Here is a 19,693-nt window from a genome sequence, read left to right on the forward strand (position 1 = left end):
ACTCTGCAAAACGCGCAGCAGAGACGGGCAGTGATTTTGTTGCGTGGAAAAAAAAATTATCCTTTGCGTTCGGGGAAGTTTGGGGTCAAAGCCTTACATAGTGCAGCAGTCTGGACAACTAAAAAAAAAGGCTGGTGGTGGTGGGGAGGAAGAGGAGGAGGAGGGGAGGGGGGGGGGCGAGAGTCTACACGTTTGCAAATATTACGCAGTGTAGCTGCGGGGCGCGACTCCTGTGAGGCGAAGGGGTGGGCGTTTGGGGTGTAGGAGAGAGAGAGAGAGAGAGGGAGAGAGAGAGTGAGGGGTTTTTTTTTAAGACAACTTCCAGACACTTTTAGTCACTTCAGGAGAAATATGAGCTGCTGTTGGGAGTTCATGATTTTCCAGGCGATTTTAGTGGGTTTCGTGTCGTGTAACGCGCCGCCCGTCCCATTAGACGACATCTCGGTGGAGAGGAGCTTCGAGCCCGAGCGCTGCGTCCGGGCGGTGAGGGCGGGAGACTTTGTCCGCTATCACTATCACGGCACGTTTCCCGACGGGAAGAAGTTCGACTCCAGGTAAGTACGGGGCTCCCCCTCCCCCGGGGCAGTCTGCGGGGCCGTCGCTGTGCGCGGTTTCGCGGCCAAGTTTCGCCCACGGAAAGGTACAGTCACTCCACTCGGCGGTATATCACGGGAAGCGCTTTGAGGCGTCTGGTAATTTGCTCGTATCAAACGCGAGGATTATTATTATTATTATTATTGTTGTCGTGACTATCTCTGTTTGCACGACCCCCACCACCGCGTTAAGTACGGATTTCGTTTCAAAGCGATGGACGACGTCTGTTGCAAAGTGTAAAACTACTGTAAAGTGGAGAGCGACAGCATTGCCAATCGCTTTAAATGGCAACCGGTGTTGGTTTATTTTTGTTGCTGTGGCGTGAAACCCAGTGGCTCAGTCCCCGCCCGGCAGTGTGGTTGCAAATGAGAGACCCACAGACTGTCCACGAGTACAGGTTTCATTCATTTAGGGGGAGGGGTTTACTCCTTTTCTTATTGTATTTCTCTGGAGCAGATCCGCCGCCTTCGCTTCTTCCATTGACATCTTTACTGTTGGCATCTTTTAATTCAGTTAATGATCCCTCCAAAAACCACAAACAACAACAATAATAATAATAATAATAATTATAAATCCTTGCATTTGATATAGCGCTTTTCACGTCGGGAGGACGTCCCAAAGCGCTTCACAGAACACACTGTAAAGTGAATTGACTGTATATTTGTGGGCGAACGCGGCAGCCAATTGCGCACAGCAATGTCCCACAAACAGTCGTAGATTGAAAATGACCAATTTATTATTGTTTTTGGTTTTGGAGGGATTATTATTAGGCTCTGTGTGGAGTAAGGAAACTTGCCCAAGGTTTCGCCCTCTGCCTGGAATTGAACTCAGGTCTCTCGCTTGCAAAACGAGTGCTCTAACCACTGAGCTACAGGACTCCACAAATTGGTCATTTTCAATCTACGACTGTTTGTGGACACTGCTGTGCGCAATTGGCTGCCACATTCACCCACAAATATACAGTCAATTCACTTTACAGTGTTCTGTGAAGTGCTTTGGGACGTCCTCCCGACGTGAAAAACGCTATATCAAATGCAATGATTATTATTGGTTTTACGCCCAGAGGGACGTTGGAAACTTTTTCTTTGCCTACAATTGAAATAATTGCCTACAAGGAGAGGAGAGAATGGTCACTGTACAACCTTTCCTGGGATATGGAGAGAATGGAGACTGATAGCTCAAAGTGATCCTAAATTGATCCTGATGTGTGCTCAATAACTACAATTTGACCCCTACACTGTGTTTCAGCTATGACAGAGGCTCCACATACAATGTATTTGTGGGTAAAGGGCAGTTGATCGCCGGGATGGATAAAGGTTTGATCGGGATGTGTGTGAACGAGAGACGCTTTATAAAGGTTCCCCCTCACCTCGCGTACGGCAATGAAGGAGTTCGTAAGTGATTTTTTTTAATGGAAAAGTTAATGTCCAATTTGTTCATTTTGCAAATCTCCCTCTTTAAATGCTTCTCTTGAAACTCCGAGTATCAATCGATATGGATTTAACCAACTTTTTTTTAATTTAAAAAAACATATCTATGTTATTTGCACAGCCGATGTAATCCCCGCCGATGCTATTTTATATTTCGATGTGCTGATGCTTGACATCTGGAGTCCTGAAGATAAAGTTCAGATCGATGCTTATTACATCCCAGAAAACTGCACACGCACAGTCCAGGTGTCAGATTTTGTGCGTTACCATTACAATGGCACTCTGCTCGACGGTACCCTGTTTGACTCCAGGTAACACATTGCATTGTTTCTGTCTGACCCCACCCCCGAATTTCTGTTTGCTTTTGGTGGGCAAATTGTCCTTCAACTGTATCTCATCACATTGAACGAGATCCAGAGTTTACTTTCTGTGTCAGAAGTCTTGCTCTGCTCTGCTCAGTGATTTCTTGTCCTTGTAGCCTCAATCGCCTGCGGACCTATGACACCTATGTTGGAATCGGCTGGCTGATCGCTGGTATGGACGAGGGGCTGTTGGGTATGTGCATAGGAGAGGAGAGAATCGTCACTGTCCCACCTTTCCTGGGATATGGAGAGAAGGGAGACGGTAAGCCATTGAGAGTTTTTTTTTAAAATGTTGTATCACTTGGGCATATTTAAACAGATTTGATCAATGTCATTGATTTCCAGTTGTAGTTCTGCTGAGATCATGGTTTTGTAACAACAACAACACAATTATATTTGTATAGTTGGGAATTAGTTCAAGTTGGGAATTAGGTATAACTGTCATTCTGTACTACTTGTGGTACTTGATACACTGTTTCCATGTTTTAGTGAGCCTGTTTAGTGAATACCTTTGAAAATTATGCTTTGTCAATTTGATAGGAACATGTCTGGCCAAACATGTCAACTGAATCACAATATGCAGATCTAAATGGGGTAAATCTGTTTTGATTTATCTTGTGAATTTGAACAATGTGTTGAATTTATAATATCTGATGAAATCCCGTTATTCCCCTTGTATCTGCGTATTGGCCTTGTGGGGGTGTGGGGGGTGGTCAGAGAAAAAAGATGGATGCAACACCGTCAAAGGGGAAAGTCGTGAGGCAGACTTGGGATGGTCTTGAGGCAAAGCAGATCTGGAGAAGGAACCACCTCTTAAACTACAATTGATGGCTGAGGATTGAAGCACTAATCGTTCTCCTCTTCTCCCCACCCCTGCCAATCCTTTTGCCTTGCTCTGACTTCAAACCATGTCTTTGGCAGTGCATTTGGTCAACACCTTCACATTCTCATCACACTTCTCCTTGGTTCCTAAAGACTCTCAGAGGCACTTATTGCTGTTCACCCTATATAATAGATGCTATTTAAGTTGTAATAACTGTATATCTTTAAATGTTTTCTGTTTTCTGCAGGAAGAGACATACCTTCGCAGGCTACCCTGGTGTTTGACATACTTTTGATTGACTTCCACAATCCTAAAGACCTTATTGCCATTGAGACGGAATTTGTCCCTGATCCCTGTCCCAGGAAGAGTAAAGCAGGGGATTTTGTTAGGTATCATTACAATGCCACACTTATGGATGGTACTTTATTTGATTCAAGGTACGGTTTTGTTGAGTGACTCCCAATTCAAGTGTATTTGATCACAGCTAACAAAAAGCCTGATATTTAAACTAGTGTTTGTAGACCTTTGGCTCAAAAAAGAAAAGTTTTGTGTGGATTGTATATTTTTTTGCAGAATTACTCTGGGGCACTGCTGATGACAGCACAGCAAGGCATGGAAAGGCAACCTGTCTCTGGGAGCAGGGATTCTTCCCATTCAGCTTCTGTCAACCCAGCAAACCAAAGCCCTTACAGGCAGGGTAGTACTAGCTGGACAAGCAGTGAGAAAGCTTGCCAGATAGCGATATCAATGGCAAGTGATGCGGATTTAGCTGGTTAGACTCTAGCAGTAACTCAACGCATACTCTAGGGTCCCTAAGCCTTGTCTCTTGCTAACCTGCACCTAATACGCTTTGGAATTAGGTAAGCAGGATGGGACCTTCCAGGGAGAGAGTGAACATTTCATTCCAATAATTATTTAGTGTATAAGTGGGATGCATGGAACTCTCAGTTTAGTTTGGATATTTTTAAGCATAGTGATGTTTTTCTGCATGTTTCAGACACCTGACTGACCACCCCCCCCAAAAAAAATCTGTTGCAATCTCTACAACCATTGAGTCCTAGGCAGCTGGTTACCTGGTGTCAGATATACTAGTTCTTTCTGTTAATTTTAGTGCAGTGTTTATTAAAAGAAGAAAAGCAGTTCTGAAAATCTTCCTAATCAGAATAATTTCCTTTATGTAAAAAATCAGTGAATTTCTTTACTTGTTGAAAGTTTGTATTGAATTCTCGCTATATGGTGTCAGACAGTCGGGTACATTATGTTACGTTGCTTGAAGTGTGGAATGTGAACACCAGCTCGTGATGTTTTGCTATGGAAATGATATTAGCTATGATTGGAAGGGACAAAGCTGGATTTTAGTTCATGAGCTACAAATTATTTTAGTAAACCTGCTAGGACAAAGAAGCTAACCGCTAGTGGACACAACTTCAATAATTATATATACTTGATCCATGTGCACCAGTTTAGAAGGATGATTAATACACTGAAAATTAGCTGCGGAAAATTGTTTGGTGAGACTGGTGATGTGATCATTGAATACTATCCTTTATAAAATAATACGTGCATAAATTGATACATATGCCACATATGTAAAAATTAAGCGAGCATCTGATACATGTGGAATCCCATCACCATGGCTCAAGAATACGCAGACCAGAATGAGAGTTCCACATGTATATACCACCTACACCTGGAAATTTTCCTGGTCTGGAATGGAATGCAGACTCTCTCCTTGGAGGGACACAGCCTGCTTACCCAATACCAAAGAGTATTAGGTGCAGGTTGATGGCAGTGAGGGCTGCCTAAATGAGACCTGTAACTAATAACTGGATGGGCGAGATGTCAGACTACAGAAACTGCTCCGAAGGTGCTTAGAAGGAGTTCACATTGATGTAGATTTACATCATGTGATGCGGTGGGGCAGCATAGTATACATTCAGGATTCAATACTTATGTGACTACCATATCAGATAACATTACCATAAAAGAAAATGTAATATCTAATCTTACTATTGACATCTATATTTTGTATGTACGTTTCGAGAGAGAGAGAATTACTGCATCTGAGCTAATAGGTTCTAATGTTTCCCAGAATGTTATATCTGAAGTCTGGTGTATTTGTAAATATCTGGTTTCTTTGTCAGCTATTCCCGGAACCACACCTATGACACATACATCGGAAAAAAATTTGTTATTGCAGGGATGGATGAAGGGCTACTAAATGTGTGTTTTGGAGAGCGAAGAAGGATAATCATACCACCTCATTTGGGATATGGTGAAGAGGGAATAGGTAAGTAAAGTACATTGGAGGGTGTGTGTGGGTAATGTATTAGAGGTGCCATTTCCAGTGGATGTGCTTTTATACATGCGTCTGTTTGTCCACATATTTCACCTGGGCTGAAAATTAGTTAATAAGTTTGTGATATGCGAACAGGCATAGAATACAAAAGTTAGGAAGTAGTAAGTAATAAACTGGATAGGCCATAGTGTGTCTATTGTGCATTGTTTTTTTTGTGGGTGGGGCAATATAGGAAAGAGATAAAAACAATAGAACAACAACAAATTACAGAAAAGGTTCAGTGTAGATTTACAAGAATGTTACCAGGGATGAGTGGTTTTGGTTATGAAGAGAGGCTTTGAAATTTAGCTTTTTCACTAGAGCTGAGAAGGTTAAGGAGTGAACAGATGGAGGTTTTCAAATTATGAAGAATTACAATGTACAGTGGAAGCCACTTTAGCCGGGCACCGTGTAACCTCGGACATTGGGCAAATTAGACAAAATGGCCAGCCCCGATTCATTTGTATTCTTACTTGTTTTAAATATGCCAGTTAATATGTACAACAATTCGATTCATCCGGATAAAATGCCGCGCTGGTCGCCGCTGAATGTACTGACTTACAACTTCTGTGTTACGAGTGGCTCCAGGATAGAGATGGGAGGAGTTAATTTGTGATTGATTGACAGCAGATTCCAGCCATTCACAAGCGGCTGGAGTTCGGCTGTCCATCAATGAGGGGGCGGAGGATTGGGGAAGAATCAAGGGAGGGAAGGAAGGAGTCAATCCTGTTGATTGACAGCTGGAGGCACTTGTGAATGGATGAAGTGTCCAAACATTCACATACAGCCCCAACACTGTCAGTTACCTTGGAGCCACTGCTAATTGATCCCTTTCCCATCCAATGGGAGGGAGAAGGTGCCGCTGCCGCTCCTCTGCTGGGCGGGAAGAGGTAATGGAACTTTGGTTAACCTCGGATGCTGCTTAAGCCGGACAAAATGGCTGGCCCAGATTTATCCGGCTTAACCGGCTTCCACTGTATTATGATTCACATAAATCTTCATGATCTTCAAGTCAGTAATAAGCAGGCACAAGTTAAAAAAAAGAAATCTTTACACAGAGGGTGATGAGAATGTGGATTTCTCTGACACAAACCATATGTGTCAGAGAAATCCACATTCTCATCAACCTCTGTGTAAAGACGAGTCCGTGGATTATTTTGAAAGGTAATTGATTAGATTCTTGAAGAGGAGGAGGAATATTAAAGGGTGTGGTGATCGAGCAGGAGAGAGGTTAGATTGGCTCATGTGGAGAAAAACACCAGCACAAACTTACAGTATATGTTTCAGTACTGTACGATTATTTGATTTTGTTTTCATTAGGAATTATTTCTGAGGAACTGGGAAGGAGGTTTACAATAAATACATCATAACACTTTACAGTTAAATCCTGTGAAGCACTTTGAGATGTTTCACTGGTGTTGCTAAGGTGTTGCATCATATGCAAGGATTATTATCATTGTTATCACTTCTAGATGAGATAGACAGGCTCTGAATAGGATTACAAGCCTGTGTGTGTGATTGTGCGTGTTTATATGTATATGTACAATAGAAGAGGGCAGAAAATTATAATATTAGGATAACAAGAGTTGAGCAAAGATCAAAAATATTGGTTCCCTGGGTTCAGTTTCAAATAATTTGTGCTCCATTTCTAGCTTCTGGGCCTTGCATATATTGGCCTGGAAGGCAGCATAGAGCAGTATTCTTCAATGTTTGGAATTTTATTTTTAAAAAATCATTCTGAATCTGTTTCTGATCGGCCAACCTATCTGAAAATTAACCTTGAGCTTTAAGCAATCCAATACTCTACCCACATGAAGGGCACTATATAAATACGAGTTGTTGTTGATGGGACTAACCAATTCTCCTTTTTCATACATATTAATTAGATGGAAAGATTCCTGGCTCTGCTGTCCTTGTTTTTGATATCCACATGATTGATTTCCATAACCCATCTGATGAAGTAGCCATTAAAACCTATCATAAACCCAGTGACTGCGGGGTGTTGTCCAAAAAAGGAGATTATGTCAAGTATCACTATAACGTAACACTGATGGATGGGACAAAGTTAGATTCTACGTAAGTATTTCTGGTGGTATCTCTTTCCAATCATTTCAAACCTTGAACATGAATTGGCTAATAAATGAATGCTCTTTCACAGAGCAAACTGGAGAGCATTGGCTTAAAAGTTATATAGTTGGAAAACTTCTCCCTCCCCCTCCCGCCCCCTCTCCCCCTCCCCGACACTGGAGATATATGAAACAATTTTCCAACAAAAGTAGTTTTTTGAATGTAGATTAATTTCTACAAATGGGCATATATGTAGGTCTGTAAGAATACATATAGACTGAGAACAAGTCTGCACAAAAGGGTTTGGAGTGTTATTTATGAAGTGAAGGAAACCAGGGGTGAATAGCGTAGATGTGGGTTTGGATATATATTCTGGAGTTTTTGTTTGATTGCCTTCAGGTATTTGTGCAAGATACAGTGGGGAAGGGGAATAGTGGGCACGTTTTCTGAGGTTAGTGGAAAGAGTGTGTTTTACAGACCAAATGGCTTTTACTCACACCATTTTCTAATCTGAATGGGATCAACATTATATTAATTTCTCATCAATATACTTATAGAATGGCTTTTACAGGAATTCCTGTTGTCCTGCGAATGGCTTTTCCAATGGGAAGTTTGTAGGTGAGCTCACTGATGCGAGACAAAAATCAGTCTCACTGTTTAGTGTGAACTAGCCTCCAGTCCGAGGCAGTGTTTGATACTTGGAGCAGCGTCAAGGACTTTGAGGAAGGTATGTCTGATACAGTGTCTGCTGTGGCCAAGTGCTCTGATGTGACGGGTAGATCTCTTGCAACCAGGTTTTCAACTTTTTAAAAAAAACTTAGTTTCTTCTCGCAAATTGTATTTTTTCCCAGGGATCTCCTTTCATTTTCCCCAAACCTGTCGCTGAATGAATATTATTTTCAGCAGCATCTTGAGAAAGATGTTGGGTTGCAAGGGTTGTTATTATAATTAGTCTGCAATTGAAGTGCTCTATCGAATACAGATGTAAAAAAAATCCAGATTGAAAGCTGAGAAGTACTACCGAAGTGCGATTAATTGAGTGGCCCACTTTTTCTTGGATTTGAAATAGCATGATATCGTGCCGAAACATGCCAAAGAGCTTCATGGCGGCAGTGCAACAGAGACCAACAAGTATGATGCCTAATATGAGAGAAATGAGAGCTGAGTAATTTTATGTGCAAAGAGACAGCAGAACAATATAAAGTAATGTGTACATTTTATTCTCATGAGATGGGTTAATTTTACCCTACTGATGATGCGTTGCTGCAATGGTAATCCTCGAGAACAAAAGGATGTTTCCCTTGGTGTTTTGGCGAAGTAAAACAAAAGGCCACTCAACCAATCATACCTCTGCAGTATTCAGCAGCTTTCAATTATGTTCAGTACAGCACCAATAACATTGAACATTCTCAAAATGCTTCACAGAGAAATTGCTGATCAGTACAGTGACTGTATATTTGTAGGCAAATCCAGTAGCCAATTTGCTCACAGCAATTTCCCACAAACCGCCATGAAGTGAATAGCCGATTTTAACTATTATTGGAGATGACTATTTTAACTGTAGTCAAAGCTATTTTTTTCATATATTAGAGAACAGAAACTGGAAGCTTTCATTTTTTTTTCAGGCACCTCTATGGGAAAACCTACAACATTGTCCTGGGATCTGGCCAAGTGGTTTTGGGGATGGACTTAGGCCTCAGAGATATGTGTGTCGGAGAGAAACGAACCATTGTTATTCCACCTCACCTGGGTTATGGAGAAAAAGGAGTCGGTATGTAAAACTGTGGGACTTTTAAAATCTTGCAGTGTGAATTTTAAAACACAGCCATGAGTTCATAATAAATTGTTTTCACTTCACATTTCACTCCGGATAATGTCTCAAAGTGCTTTCAGAGACAATATCGGTTACAGAATTGATTGGGTCTGGGGGTTTGACGGATACACGATGAAGATGACTGAAAACACAGGAACACGGAGAGGTTTTCAGAAGGGTTTTGAAAGTGGAGAGGGAGGATGCAAAGCGGATGGATTTTGGGAGGGAATTCCAGAGAGAAGGGTATAACAGCTGAAAGTTTGACTTCCAATGGAGGACAGAGGGGGTGAGGGACATATAGCAGGAGAGTGGGATGTAGGAGAATGCAGAGCAAGCGTGTGTAGATTGATGCTTGGCTGGACTGAATGAAATCTGAAGTTCTTAAGCATCTGACTCTAGAATATTGGATACAGGATTCATTAACAACATCTGACGTATAAAGGAAATCAACTTGGCAGTTGCAATACTCATAAAACTGAGTCTTCATTTCCAGTGTCATAATTTTAAGTATGATGAAGGAGCAGAGGTAGACCATTTGACCCCTCAAGCCTGCCTCGCCATTTAATAAGATCATGGCTGATCTTCTAACCTAATTCCATTTACCTACCCTATCCCCATATTCCTCTATCCTTTAGAAATCTATCAACCTTGGTCTTGAATATGTTCAAGGATTGAGCATCCACAGCCTTCTGGGGTAGAGAATTCTACAAATTCACTACCCTCTGAGTGAAGAAATTTTTCCTCAACTCAGTTTGAAAAGGCTGACCCTTAATCTGGAGACTATGACCCCTAGTTTTAGATTCTCCAACCAGGGGAAACAGTCTCACAGCAATGTCCCACAAACAGTCATGGATTGAAAATGACCAATTTATTATTGTTTTTTTTTTGAGGGATTATTATTAGGAGTGTGGAGTAAGGAAACTTGCCCAAGCTTTCACCCTGCCTGGAATTGAACTCAAGTCTCTCACTTGCAAAGCGAGTGCTCCAACCACTGAGCTACAGGACTCCACTTATCCTCATAGATCAACCACCTCATCCCAGGAACCAACCTAGTGAATCTACGCTGCACCACCTTTCTTAAATAAGGAGACCAAAACTGCACACAATATTCTTGGTACGGTCTCACCAAGGCCTTATACAACTGCAGCAAGACTTCCCTACTCTTGTACTCTAACCCTTTTGCAACGAACACCAACATGGCATTAGCCTTCCTAGTTGCTTGCTGTACCTGCATACTAACTTTTGGTGACCGGTGTACAAGGACACCCAAATCCCTCTGAACACTAACACTATGTAGTCTCTCCCCCTCTAGAAAATAATCCACTTTTCTATTTTTACTACCTAGGTGAATAACTTCACACTTCCCCATGTTATACTCCATCTGCCACCTTCTTCCCCACTCACCTAGCCTATTTCCCTTTGCATTCTTCGTGTGTCATCCTCACAGCTTACTCTCCCACCTAGCTTTGTGTCGTCCGTGAATTTAGATATATTAAGTTCTATTTCCTCATCTAAATCATTTATATAGACTGTAAATAATTGAGGCCCAAGCACTGATCCTTGTGGCACTCTGCTCGTCACATCCTGCCAATCTAAGAAGGACCTGTTTATCCGTACTCTCTGTTTTCTTCCTGTTAGCCACTCTCCAATCCATGCTAATATATCACCTTTAATTCCATTGGCTCTAATCTTATTCTACAGTCTTTTATGTGGCACTTTGTCGAATGCCTTCTGGAAATCCAAATACACCGCATTTACTGGTTCCCCCCTATCTAACCTGCCCACAGCACAGAAACTGCCCTGGTCAAGGTCACCAATGATATCCTGACCATCTGTGACCAGGGCTCCCTCTGTCTCCTCGTCCTCCTCGACCTATCGGCAGCATTCGATACGGTCGACCACGCTATCCTACTCCACCGCTTGTCCTCCCACCTCAACCTTCAAGGCACTGTCCTTGAATGGTTTAGGTCGTACCTTTCTCACCGTCTTCATTTTGTCTCGACGAATGGCTTCTCCTCCACCCCCCGCACTGTCTCATGTGGTGTCCCTCAGGGCTCTGTCCTCGGTCCCCTCCTCTTCACCCTCTATATGCTCCCCCTTGGTGACATCATCCGCAGACATGGAGTTAACTTCCACATGTATGCGGATGACACCCAACTCTACCTTTCCTCCTCTACTCTCAACTCCACGACCACCGATGTCCTGACAGCCTGCCTGTCCGACATCGAGTCCTGGACGAGAGACAACTTTCTTCAGCTCAACGTGCGAAAAACCGAGGCCCTCCTGATTGGCTCACGTCAGCGCCTCCGCACCTCAGGCGCTGACACCATCAGCATCCAAGGCTGCACTCTCCACCTCTCAAAGCCAGTCAGGAACCTCGGCGTTTTGTTCGACCCTGAGCTGTCCTTTCTCCCTCACATCCGCACCACAACTGGCACCGCCTTCCATCACCTCCGGAACATCGCCAGACTACGGCATTACCTCACCCCTCACGCTGCTGAAACTCTGGTTCACGCCTTTGTCACCTCAAGGCTGGACTATGGGAACTCTCTCCTCGCCGGCCTTCCCGCCACCTCCCTCCACAAGCTGCAGGTCATTCAGAACTCTGCAGCTCGTGTACTGTACCCGCACCAGGGACCACATCACTCCCACCCTCGCTCGCCTCCACTGGCTCCCCATCCCCCAGAGGATTGATTTCAAGATCCTCATCCTCACCTACAAGGCCATTCACGGCCTTGCTCCCTCCTACCTCTCCGACCTACTATCCCCCTACCTACCTGCCCGTACCCTCCGTTCCTCTGGCTCCGGTCTGCTCCACGTCCCCCGCCCCAACCGCCCTACCATCGGTGGTCGGGCCTTCAGCCTCTCAGCCCCCAGGCTCTGGAACTCCATCCCCCAGTGCCTTCGCCTTGCTTCCTCCCTTTCCTCCTTCAAGGCCGGTCTCAAAACCTTTCTCTTTGACCGAGCCTTCAGCTCCCCTCTCGACTCTCTTCCCCCTCCTCGCTCCCTCCCTTCCCTCCCCTCACCCTGACCATTTCCCCCTCCTCGCACCCTCCCTTCCCTCCCCTCACCCTGACCATTTCCCCCCTCCTCGCTCCCTCCCCTCACCCTGACCATTTCCCCCCTGCTTGGGTCCTGACCCAACTGTACAGCGCCTCGGGACGTCATCCCGACGTGAAAGGCGCTCTATAAATGGAATCTTGTTGTTGTTGTAGTTACATCCTCAAAAAACTCTATAAGATTTGTTAAACGTGATTTCCCTTTCGTAAAGCCATGTTGACTCTGCCTAATCAGGTTATGATTTTCTAAGTACCCCACGACGACGTCCCTAATTAAGGACTCTAGAATTTTCCCTATCGCCGATGTCAGATTAACTGGTCTATAGTTGCCCATTTTTTGTCTCCCACGCTTCTTAAATGTCGGCGTTACATTTGCGACCTTCCAATCACTGGGAACCATTCCAGAATCCAGGGAATTTTGGAAGATCAAAAACAAAGCATCCACTATCTCTGCAGTCACCTCTTAAAACCCTATGCTGCAGGCTGTCAGGTCCAGGGGATTTATCATTTCTTAATCCTATCAATTTCTCTAGTACTATTGCTTTACTGATGTTCATTTCTTTAAGTTCCTCACTAACAATAGCCTCCAGGTTCCCCTCAATTTTCAGTAAGTTTTCAGTGTCCTTAACGTGAAGACAGAAGCAAAACAATGTTTAATGACTACCATTTCTTTATTCCTCATTATAATTTCTCCTGCCTCTGCCTGCAATGGACCCACATTCATTTTTGATAGTAACAATTAATGGTCAATTGATGGTCAAGCGCAAAATGAGACTTTTCTGAAATGTAATTTGGAGATGGTAGCTGTAGGATTGGTGTTTTTGGCAAATGTTTTTTTTCTGCTTCAAGTTATCTTCAGAGCTAGAACATCTATTTTATCTTACTATACTATAGATCCCCCCCAACCCCCCCCCCCCCCCACCTGCATCCACTCCCTCCATCCGGCCCGCAGGAGTGAGGAGCCTTGTGAATATTGGTCAATGTAGCGTATTGAGACCTGCAATTCTTTGATTGCCATGGAAAAGTATTTGAACATCATAGCATAACAATGCCCTTTTACTAGAATGAGATGGGAATCACATATCATGAGTGTTTATCTTACAGCTGGGGAGGTGCCTGGGAGCGCTGTGTTAGTTTTCGATGTTGAAATGATGGAATTGGATGCAGGCCTCCCAGACGGTTACATGTTCATCTGGAACCAAGAAGTTTCTCCAGATCTCTTCAAAGAGATGGATAAGAATGAAGATAAAGAGGTTATTTTAGAGGAGGTAAGTTTATTTTTAGTTTGTGAAATCCCATGTCAAATAATTTATCCATAATAAATGAATCATGATGTTGTGTTGTGATACTTACATTGTTCCATTCAAATCAATGACCTCAACTTGGATATAGGGGTACGGAACCAAAGTTTGCGTATGATACCAAGCTCGGAAGTATTGTGAATAGTGAATGAGGATGGCAAGAGACTGAAGAGGATCTAAACAGATTAGCACATTGGGCTAATCAGTGGCCGATGAGTTTCAATGAAGGGAAATGTGACATGAATCATTTTGTTTAAAAAAAACATTATATTGAATGGCAGTATCATTGTCATTGAATGGCATTGAATAGCTTGAAAGGAGCTGAGGAACAAAGGGATTTGGGAGTGCAGGTACATCAGTCATTGAAAGTAGCATCGCAAGTAGTAAAGTCTGTAAAGAAGGCTAAAAGTATGCTGGGTTTTAGACACAAGGTTAATAGAGTACAAAAGTAAAAAGTTATGCTAAGTTTGTATAAATCGGTTAAGCCACAACTGGAGCATTGTTCCATTTCTGGGCACCTCACTTCATGGAAGATATTAGAGCCTTGGAGATTGTAGAGGAGATTGCAACAATGATTCCGAGGATGACGGGCTACAATTTTGAGGAGGGGTTGGAGAAGCTTGGCTTGTTTTCATTGGAGCAGAGAAGGTTGAGGGAATTGTTGGCCAGGACCCTGGGTGAAAAACAACTACAGTAGTGTGCTCAATTTATAGTTGGAGCTGTATATCTTAATATTGATTTGGCAGAATCGAGTATAAACTATTGCAATTTAATCATCTAAAATCAAACTCATGTAACACCCCCACTGTGATGGTTTGCATTTTCCCATTTAACTTTACACCATTAAAGTTAACAATTGACAAAGAATGCGACCCACTCACCCTGCAAAATCAGTAGTTATCACTGATCAAATTGCCTCTAAAATGGTTAGGCACAACAGATCGTGGTCAGCTCACAAGTAGAATGGCAACATTTTGGCATCTGCTTACTGGCCGGTTTATTTCAGGAATTGGTTTGGAATGGGGAGGGGGAGGTAGGAACACCAGCAAAACTGCATAACTCCAACTGGACTTGCAAACAACAAATCCTTTCAGTAACCAGACATGGTTTGCACCAACCTACAGGAACTCTAATAACTAGAAATAGATCAAAGCATATTTCCTGCAGGACAGGATGACACACTTTTGTTTATGAGAAGTCGCTATCCCACCTCTATAATGACTCTATTATGAATTGCCATATAACAGAACCCGATGACTCTATTCATGGAAAGTGACTTGTTTTTTTTCCTATCCAACTTTCTCATACTCCCCAACCAATCAGAACTCCATGAAGCAGTGTGGATGCTTTCTGGATGCTTCCCAAAAAATCATAGGCCCTCTACGGCCTTGCTCCTTCCAACCTCTGCAACCTACTACTGCTAAATCAACCTGTCCGCTCCCTCCTTTCAGCAGGCACGAGCTTGCTCCATGTCCACCCGCCTGGACCACCCCACCCCACCATCGGCAATCGGGCCTTCAGCTTCTCTGCCCCCATGCTTTGGAGCTCCATCCCAGTCCCTTTGCCTTGCTCCCTCCCTTGCCTCCTACAAGGCATCTTCAGTCACCCTCCTACCCTTATTCTCCCTGCCCTTCACCCCTTCTGATCCCAACTCCCTGCTTGGGACCAGATTCCTAACTGTCAGGCGCCTTGAGATGTCCTCCTGAAGTGAAAGGCATTGTACAAATGTAATTTTTTGTTGTTGTTGTAGTATGATCCTTCTCATCTCTTTTGTAATTCAAAAGAGCCCTCAAAACTCTCTCTGTATAAAATCAGTTATGTTTCCAGTGATGGTGGCTAAGCTCAGATCCTGAGTCTAAGAGTACTGTCAAGATTCGGTACCTCATAGGAAATAACATTACGGGATATAGTACATAGGTAGTTCAGGACATATGTGCATGCGACAGCCAGGAAGGTGAAAGGCGAACTAGATGGACCTTGGCCTTTTTTATCTAGCATTTCTTATGTTCTTATGTTCTCTGAGCTGGATGTTGTCTTCCGGTACTTTCTGAGTACTATTAATTGGACTTTTTTGGTACTCTCTAAAATCACTTTTTCCTCTTCACTGCTGCAGTTTTCCAAATATATCCTGGCTCAAGTAGCATCTGGCAATGGGAAGCTGGCCCCTGGGTTTGATCCAGACAAAATTATTGAAAATATGTTCACAAACCAGGACCGGAATGGGGATGGCAAGATTACTGCTAACGAATTCAAGCTGAAAGATGAGGAGAACAACCATCACGATGAGCTTTAAACCAAACAGTGCAAATCTATGCTGCTACTGAATGGAGGAGTAAAGGGTTACAGGTGTTTTTTGGCTTGGAGGTGGGTTATATCCATGTTTCACTGAACAACAGTGATAACCTACTGGCTAATAGCTGCAAAACAGTATTGTAGGTTTGTTACAACAAACGTACTAATCCCACTGGTTCATTTACTCTGTGAAGGATACAACCAAGCTTGAATAAGGTATTGTGTTCACACAAATTGTGGATTTACTTCCTGGTAATGTTTTTATTGACGTAAGGTGTTCCTAAGGTGTTTGCGAGGTGTTTTTTTGTATTTGTATTTTTCAGTAGTTGGGAAGACAATTATAGATAATGATCTTTTAGCCCTCACCCTCCTATCACGATGGCGCTCTACATTCCGGGTACATATGATGTTTTGCTTGATACCTAATTTCACATTGATTTTAATACACATTGACAATCAGAACTCCTGAGCCAAAGCAAAGTTAATCTTCCATCAGTTTTGACCGCATATTTATCATATAATCATACAATGATGAGTTGTTGCACTTCTTGTCATTCTGCACCATTCATTAAAATACTATTACATTGTCATTGGATTCTGCAGACTTAGAATCGGTATTGCATGTGGAATACAGGGGGAGATGTTTAAAGCCTAACAATCATGAAAGTAAGCACCACTGACAATTATTTTGTACATCCTCAGTTTGCCAGTAATTAAATATGTTTACTTACTTCATTGATTAAATGAGCATAAAGGAAAATATCACCAGTTCCTTTAGTCATGTTTGACCTTTGATTTAAGAGGGCTCCGTACCCATAAATTCAAAAAGTTGTGAGATTGTGAGTTATTTAACAATCCCAGAATTTGTAACACATATGCTATATATACATTCAAGGCTAGCAAATGCATCAGAGATGATAATATGGTTTCATAGTTGTGATCACATATTCCTTGTTGTACCAACAGTGATACCATGTGCAAACCCCCACAACCAACCAAATTATTTTCATTTTCCTATTCCTCTGCTTTGCTGCATAACTTTGTGCTTTAAACTCCAGTCGAAAATTACTGACCAAAAAGGTGCAAGTTCACATCACCTGATCGCACAAATCCAATTGTGGCAGAGTCAGAGCAGGATGTGAAATAAAATGATGCACTCCAAAACATTATTTAGAATTACTTGATCCCCTTTTACATTATGCAATTTGATGGTAAACATCAAGTTAGTTTGCAATAAATCCCTCACAACATGACTGACAACACACACAAATTAGTTATCAATTTATTTTTGTAGGTCATTAGTGGCTAACATACAACTTCTATTTATCTGTATGTTAGTATTATTTTTCCACTGCTGTGATATGAAATAGCACTGTCTTCATTTCTGCTATATACTGTGCTCCAACGATTAATGACCTTCCACAATTCCTGCAGCTTACAAGATTGTGTATCCGTCAGACCATGCATATACCAAGTCATGAAAATAGGTGCTGATCAACTTATTGTGTCATTTACAAGGGGTCCCTCAGGAATGCATACTTGATCCCACTCAGTTTCTTGCATACAGTATATTACTGCCCCAGTGGATGTGGAAAGTGATTATTTATGGTGCCACCCTCTGCAGTGGTTGTCTCCATCTGAGAGAAAAAGCGTACTTAAATCAATCGACAAATGTTATCTTCAAGATCAAAAACCAAGTTAATCATTCTGTCTGGAAACATTAACTGGTAGTGCACACAAACCTCAGGTCTTTGTGAATTGCAGACTTTCTTCAGCACATTTGCCAGGTAGCCACATCTCATGTAACAAGTTACAAGATTGGTAAAGTGGAAATTCTCAACAAAGATTTAACTGACATACTCTCAGCAATTTTTATTGATGAGAGTAGTGAACTCTTTTTTATTTAAAGATGAGTATCCATATCCATTCATTGAATATTTGTAGTTCTATTTATCAGGTTGAACAGAGAATGTTCACTTTTTCCTGAATGCATTTATAGTCCAAAGCCATTCAGACCAGGCCAAGATTTGGACTATTTTGTCCCCCTTTGACACACTAGTCCAAACATTGTAGTTACAGCTCAGGTGTCAGCCTTCAGTATTACTGTGTTCAAGGCTTGCTAGCACTTAGACTGAACTTTCTTGTTTACAGTTGGGAACACAAGGTACTTTCAGCAGCACCTCAATATTTAGAATTGATAGAATAAGTCCAGATACAATTGTAGTAACAAACTTTCACTATATTTTCTGTGAAATGCATCCAGATTTGCGTAAAACTCTGCCCCTTGTACTCAAGTTGAAATGTAGAGGCGATACTTGTTGAGCCAGTCAAGTTCTGGCAAATATTAAGTTACAGGATATGTTAACCCAATGACGCTTCTCCAGGCATTGATTCCAGCAATCACCAGTCAATTTTATGTAACATTTTACCTTTTCGTGGTTGTCTTGTGCTGGATCCTATTATTTCACTTAATACTGTCTTGTAATTAAATTAAAAGCACCGTAACTATTCTGACTGAAGCAAATAGTTGAAAAAGCCTGTCATTTTTGGAAGGAATTCTTTTCTGGAAATACAATTGTCTGAAAGAAATTCCAACAACAATTTCTCAAAACGTGTTTGACTTTGCATTTTGGCAAAAACAAAATCTAATTTTAATTGTGAAATTAAATTGCATTGGTTTTTATTGTTTCTTCTGGGTGGTAGTTTAGTACAGTTCCAGGAATATCAGGGCAGATCGTGAATAGATAGGTTTGGGTAAAGAAAACTAGTTTTTTGTTAGCTCTGTGTTTTTTTTCTTAAAGTAAATTTTATTGTTCTTTTTTCCCCAAAAGTTAGCAGGATTTTAATATCAGCGAACTTTTATGAAAGATGCAGAAATCACATTGCGGTACCGATTACAAAAATTGTATTGTGTTGGAAACATGTTTCCTTAGGGACCAAGGTTTTTCACGAGTTATACATCTTGAAGTATCGCTCTTGGTAACTATTGCGGTCTTTCACTTGCTTTACACAGAGCACCATGACTTACACGTTTTTTAAATCCAAGTTCATTTTTAAATCTGAACAGTTTTTTTTGGCTTTGTAAACCTTTTCTATTGAATAAATACCCTTGTGTTTGGTAGCCTTTGTGTATGATTTCTTTTCTGTGATCTGTGTGGTCTGCACCATTGATTTTTCGGGAAGGAGGAAAATTAGATTAATTATTTTAAAAACTTCCTTTTTCAAAAACTGGATTTTTTTCAGGTGTGCATTAGTTTTTGGTCATGAATAGTATACAAGGATGTGGACAATTTAATTTTAATTAAAGGATATGACACAATCAACATTACGAGAGGAGGCACTCCAGGTATCTTAGTAGGAACTATGCTTCAGAAGTTATCTTGTGGAAGATACCCACTGTAGTGATGACTATTTCTTACTGTGCAGAACACCAACTAAAGTCGGGGGGTGGGAGGCAGTTACTCGCAAGAAGATGGTTAGCTTGAAATTCTCCCATTGTACATTTAGATTATCAATATATCTCCTGATTTTTTTTAGCCGTGTGTTTTTTTTATTGGGGGGGAGGGTGGGGGGTGCGGAGATCCTACGTCTTAACAGTAGTAACATTCCCCAAG

At 41.9% G+C, this 19,693-nt stretch overlaps 1 protein-coding gene across 1 annotated transcript; it reads left to right on the forward strand.

Moving 5' to 3' along the window:
* The first annotated feature begins 170 nt into the window (after positions 1 to 170).
* On the forward strand, positions 171 to 19,200 carry fkbp9 (FKBP prolyl isomerase 9). The gene is made up of 10 exons (XM_007900880.2): positions 171 to 554; positions 1,843 to 1,988; positions 2,146 to 2,335; positions 2,503 to 2,648; positions 3,457 to 3,646; positions 5,354 to 5,499; positions 7,434 to 7,623; positions 9,240 to 9,385; positions 13,591 to 13,754; positions 15,901 to 19,200. The coding sequence occupies exons 1-10, from the start codon at positions 352 to 354 to the stop codon at positions 16,078 to 16,080; spliced, it is 1,701 nt and encodes a 566-aa protein (XP_007899071.1). The 5' UTR covers positions 171 to 351; the 3' UTR covers positions 16,081 to 19,200.
* Positions 19,201 to 19,693: the final 493 nt, after the last annotated feature.

The sequence above is a fragment of the Callorhinchus milii genome, unplaced genomic scaffold, assembly GCF_018977255.1.
Source record: "Callorhinchus milii isolate IMCB2004 unplaced genomic scaffold, IMCB_Cmil_1.0 Scaffold2, whole genome shotgun sequence".
Taxonomy (NCBI): domain Eukaryota; kingdom Metazoa; phylum Chordata; class Chondrichthyes; order Chimaeriformes; family Callorhinchidae; genus Callorhinchus; species Callorhinchus milii.

What these genes read in the sequence shown, in the direction of transcription:
- fkbp9 (XM_007900880.2), top strand. Translation starts at nt 352, where the DNA reads ATGAGCTGCTGTTGGGAGTTCATGATTTTCCAGGCGATTTTAGTGGGT. An exon ending in GGTACTTTATTTGATTCAAG is followed by an intron (nt 3,647 to 5,353) that starts GTACGGTTTTGT and finishes TTTCTTTGTCAG; the next exon opens with CTATTCCCGGAACCACACCT. An exon ending in GGGACAAAGTTAGATTCTAC is followed by an intron (nt 7,624 to 9,239) that starts GTAAGTATTTCT and finishes TTTTTTTTTCAG; the next exon opens with GCACCTCTATGGGAAAACCT.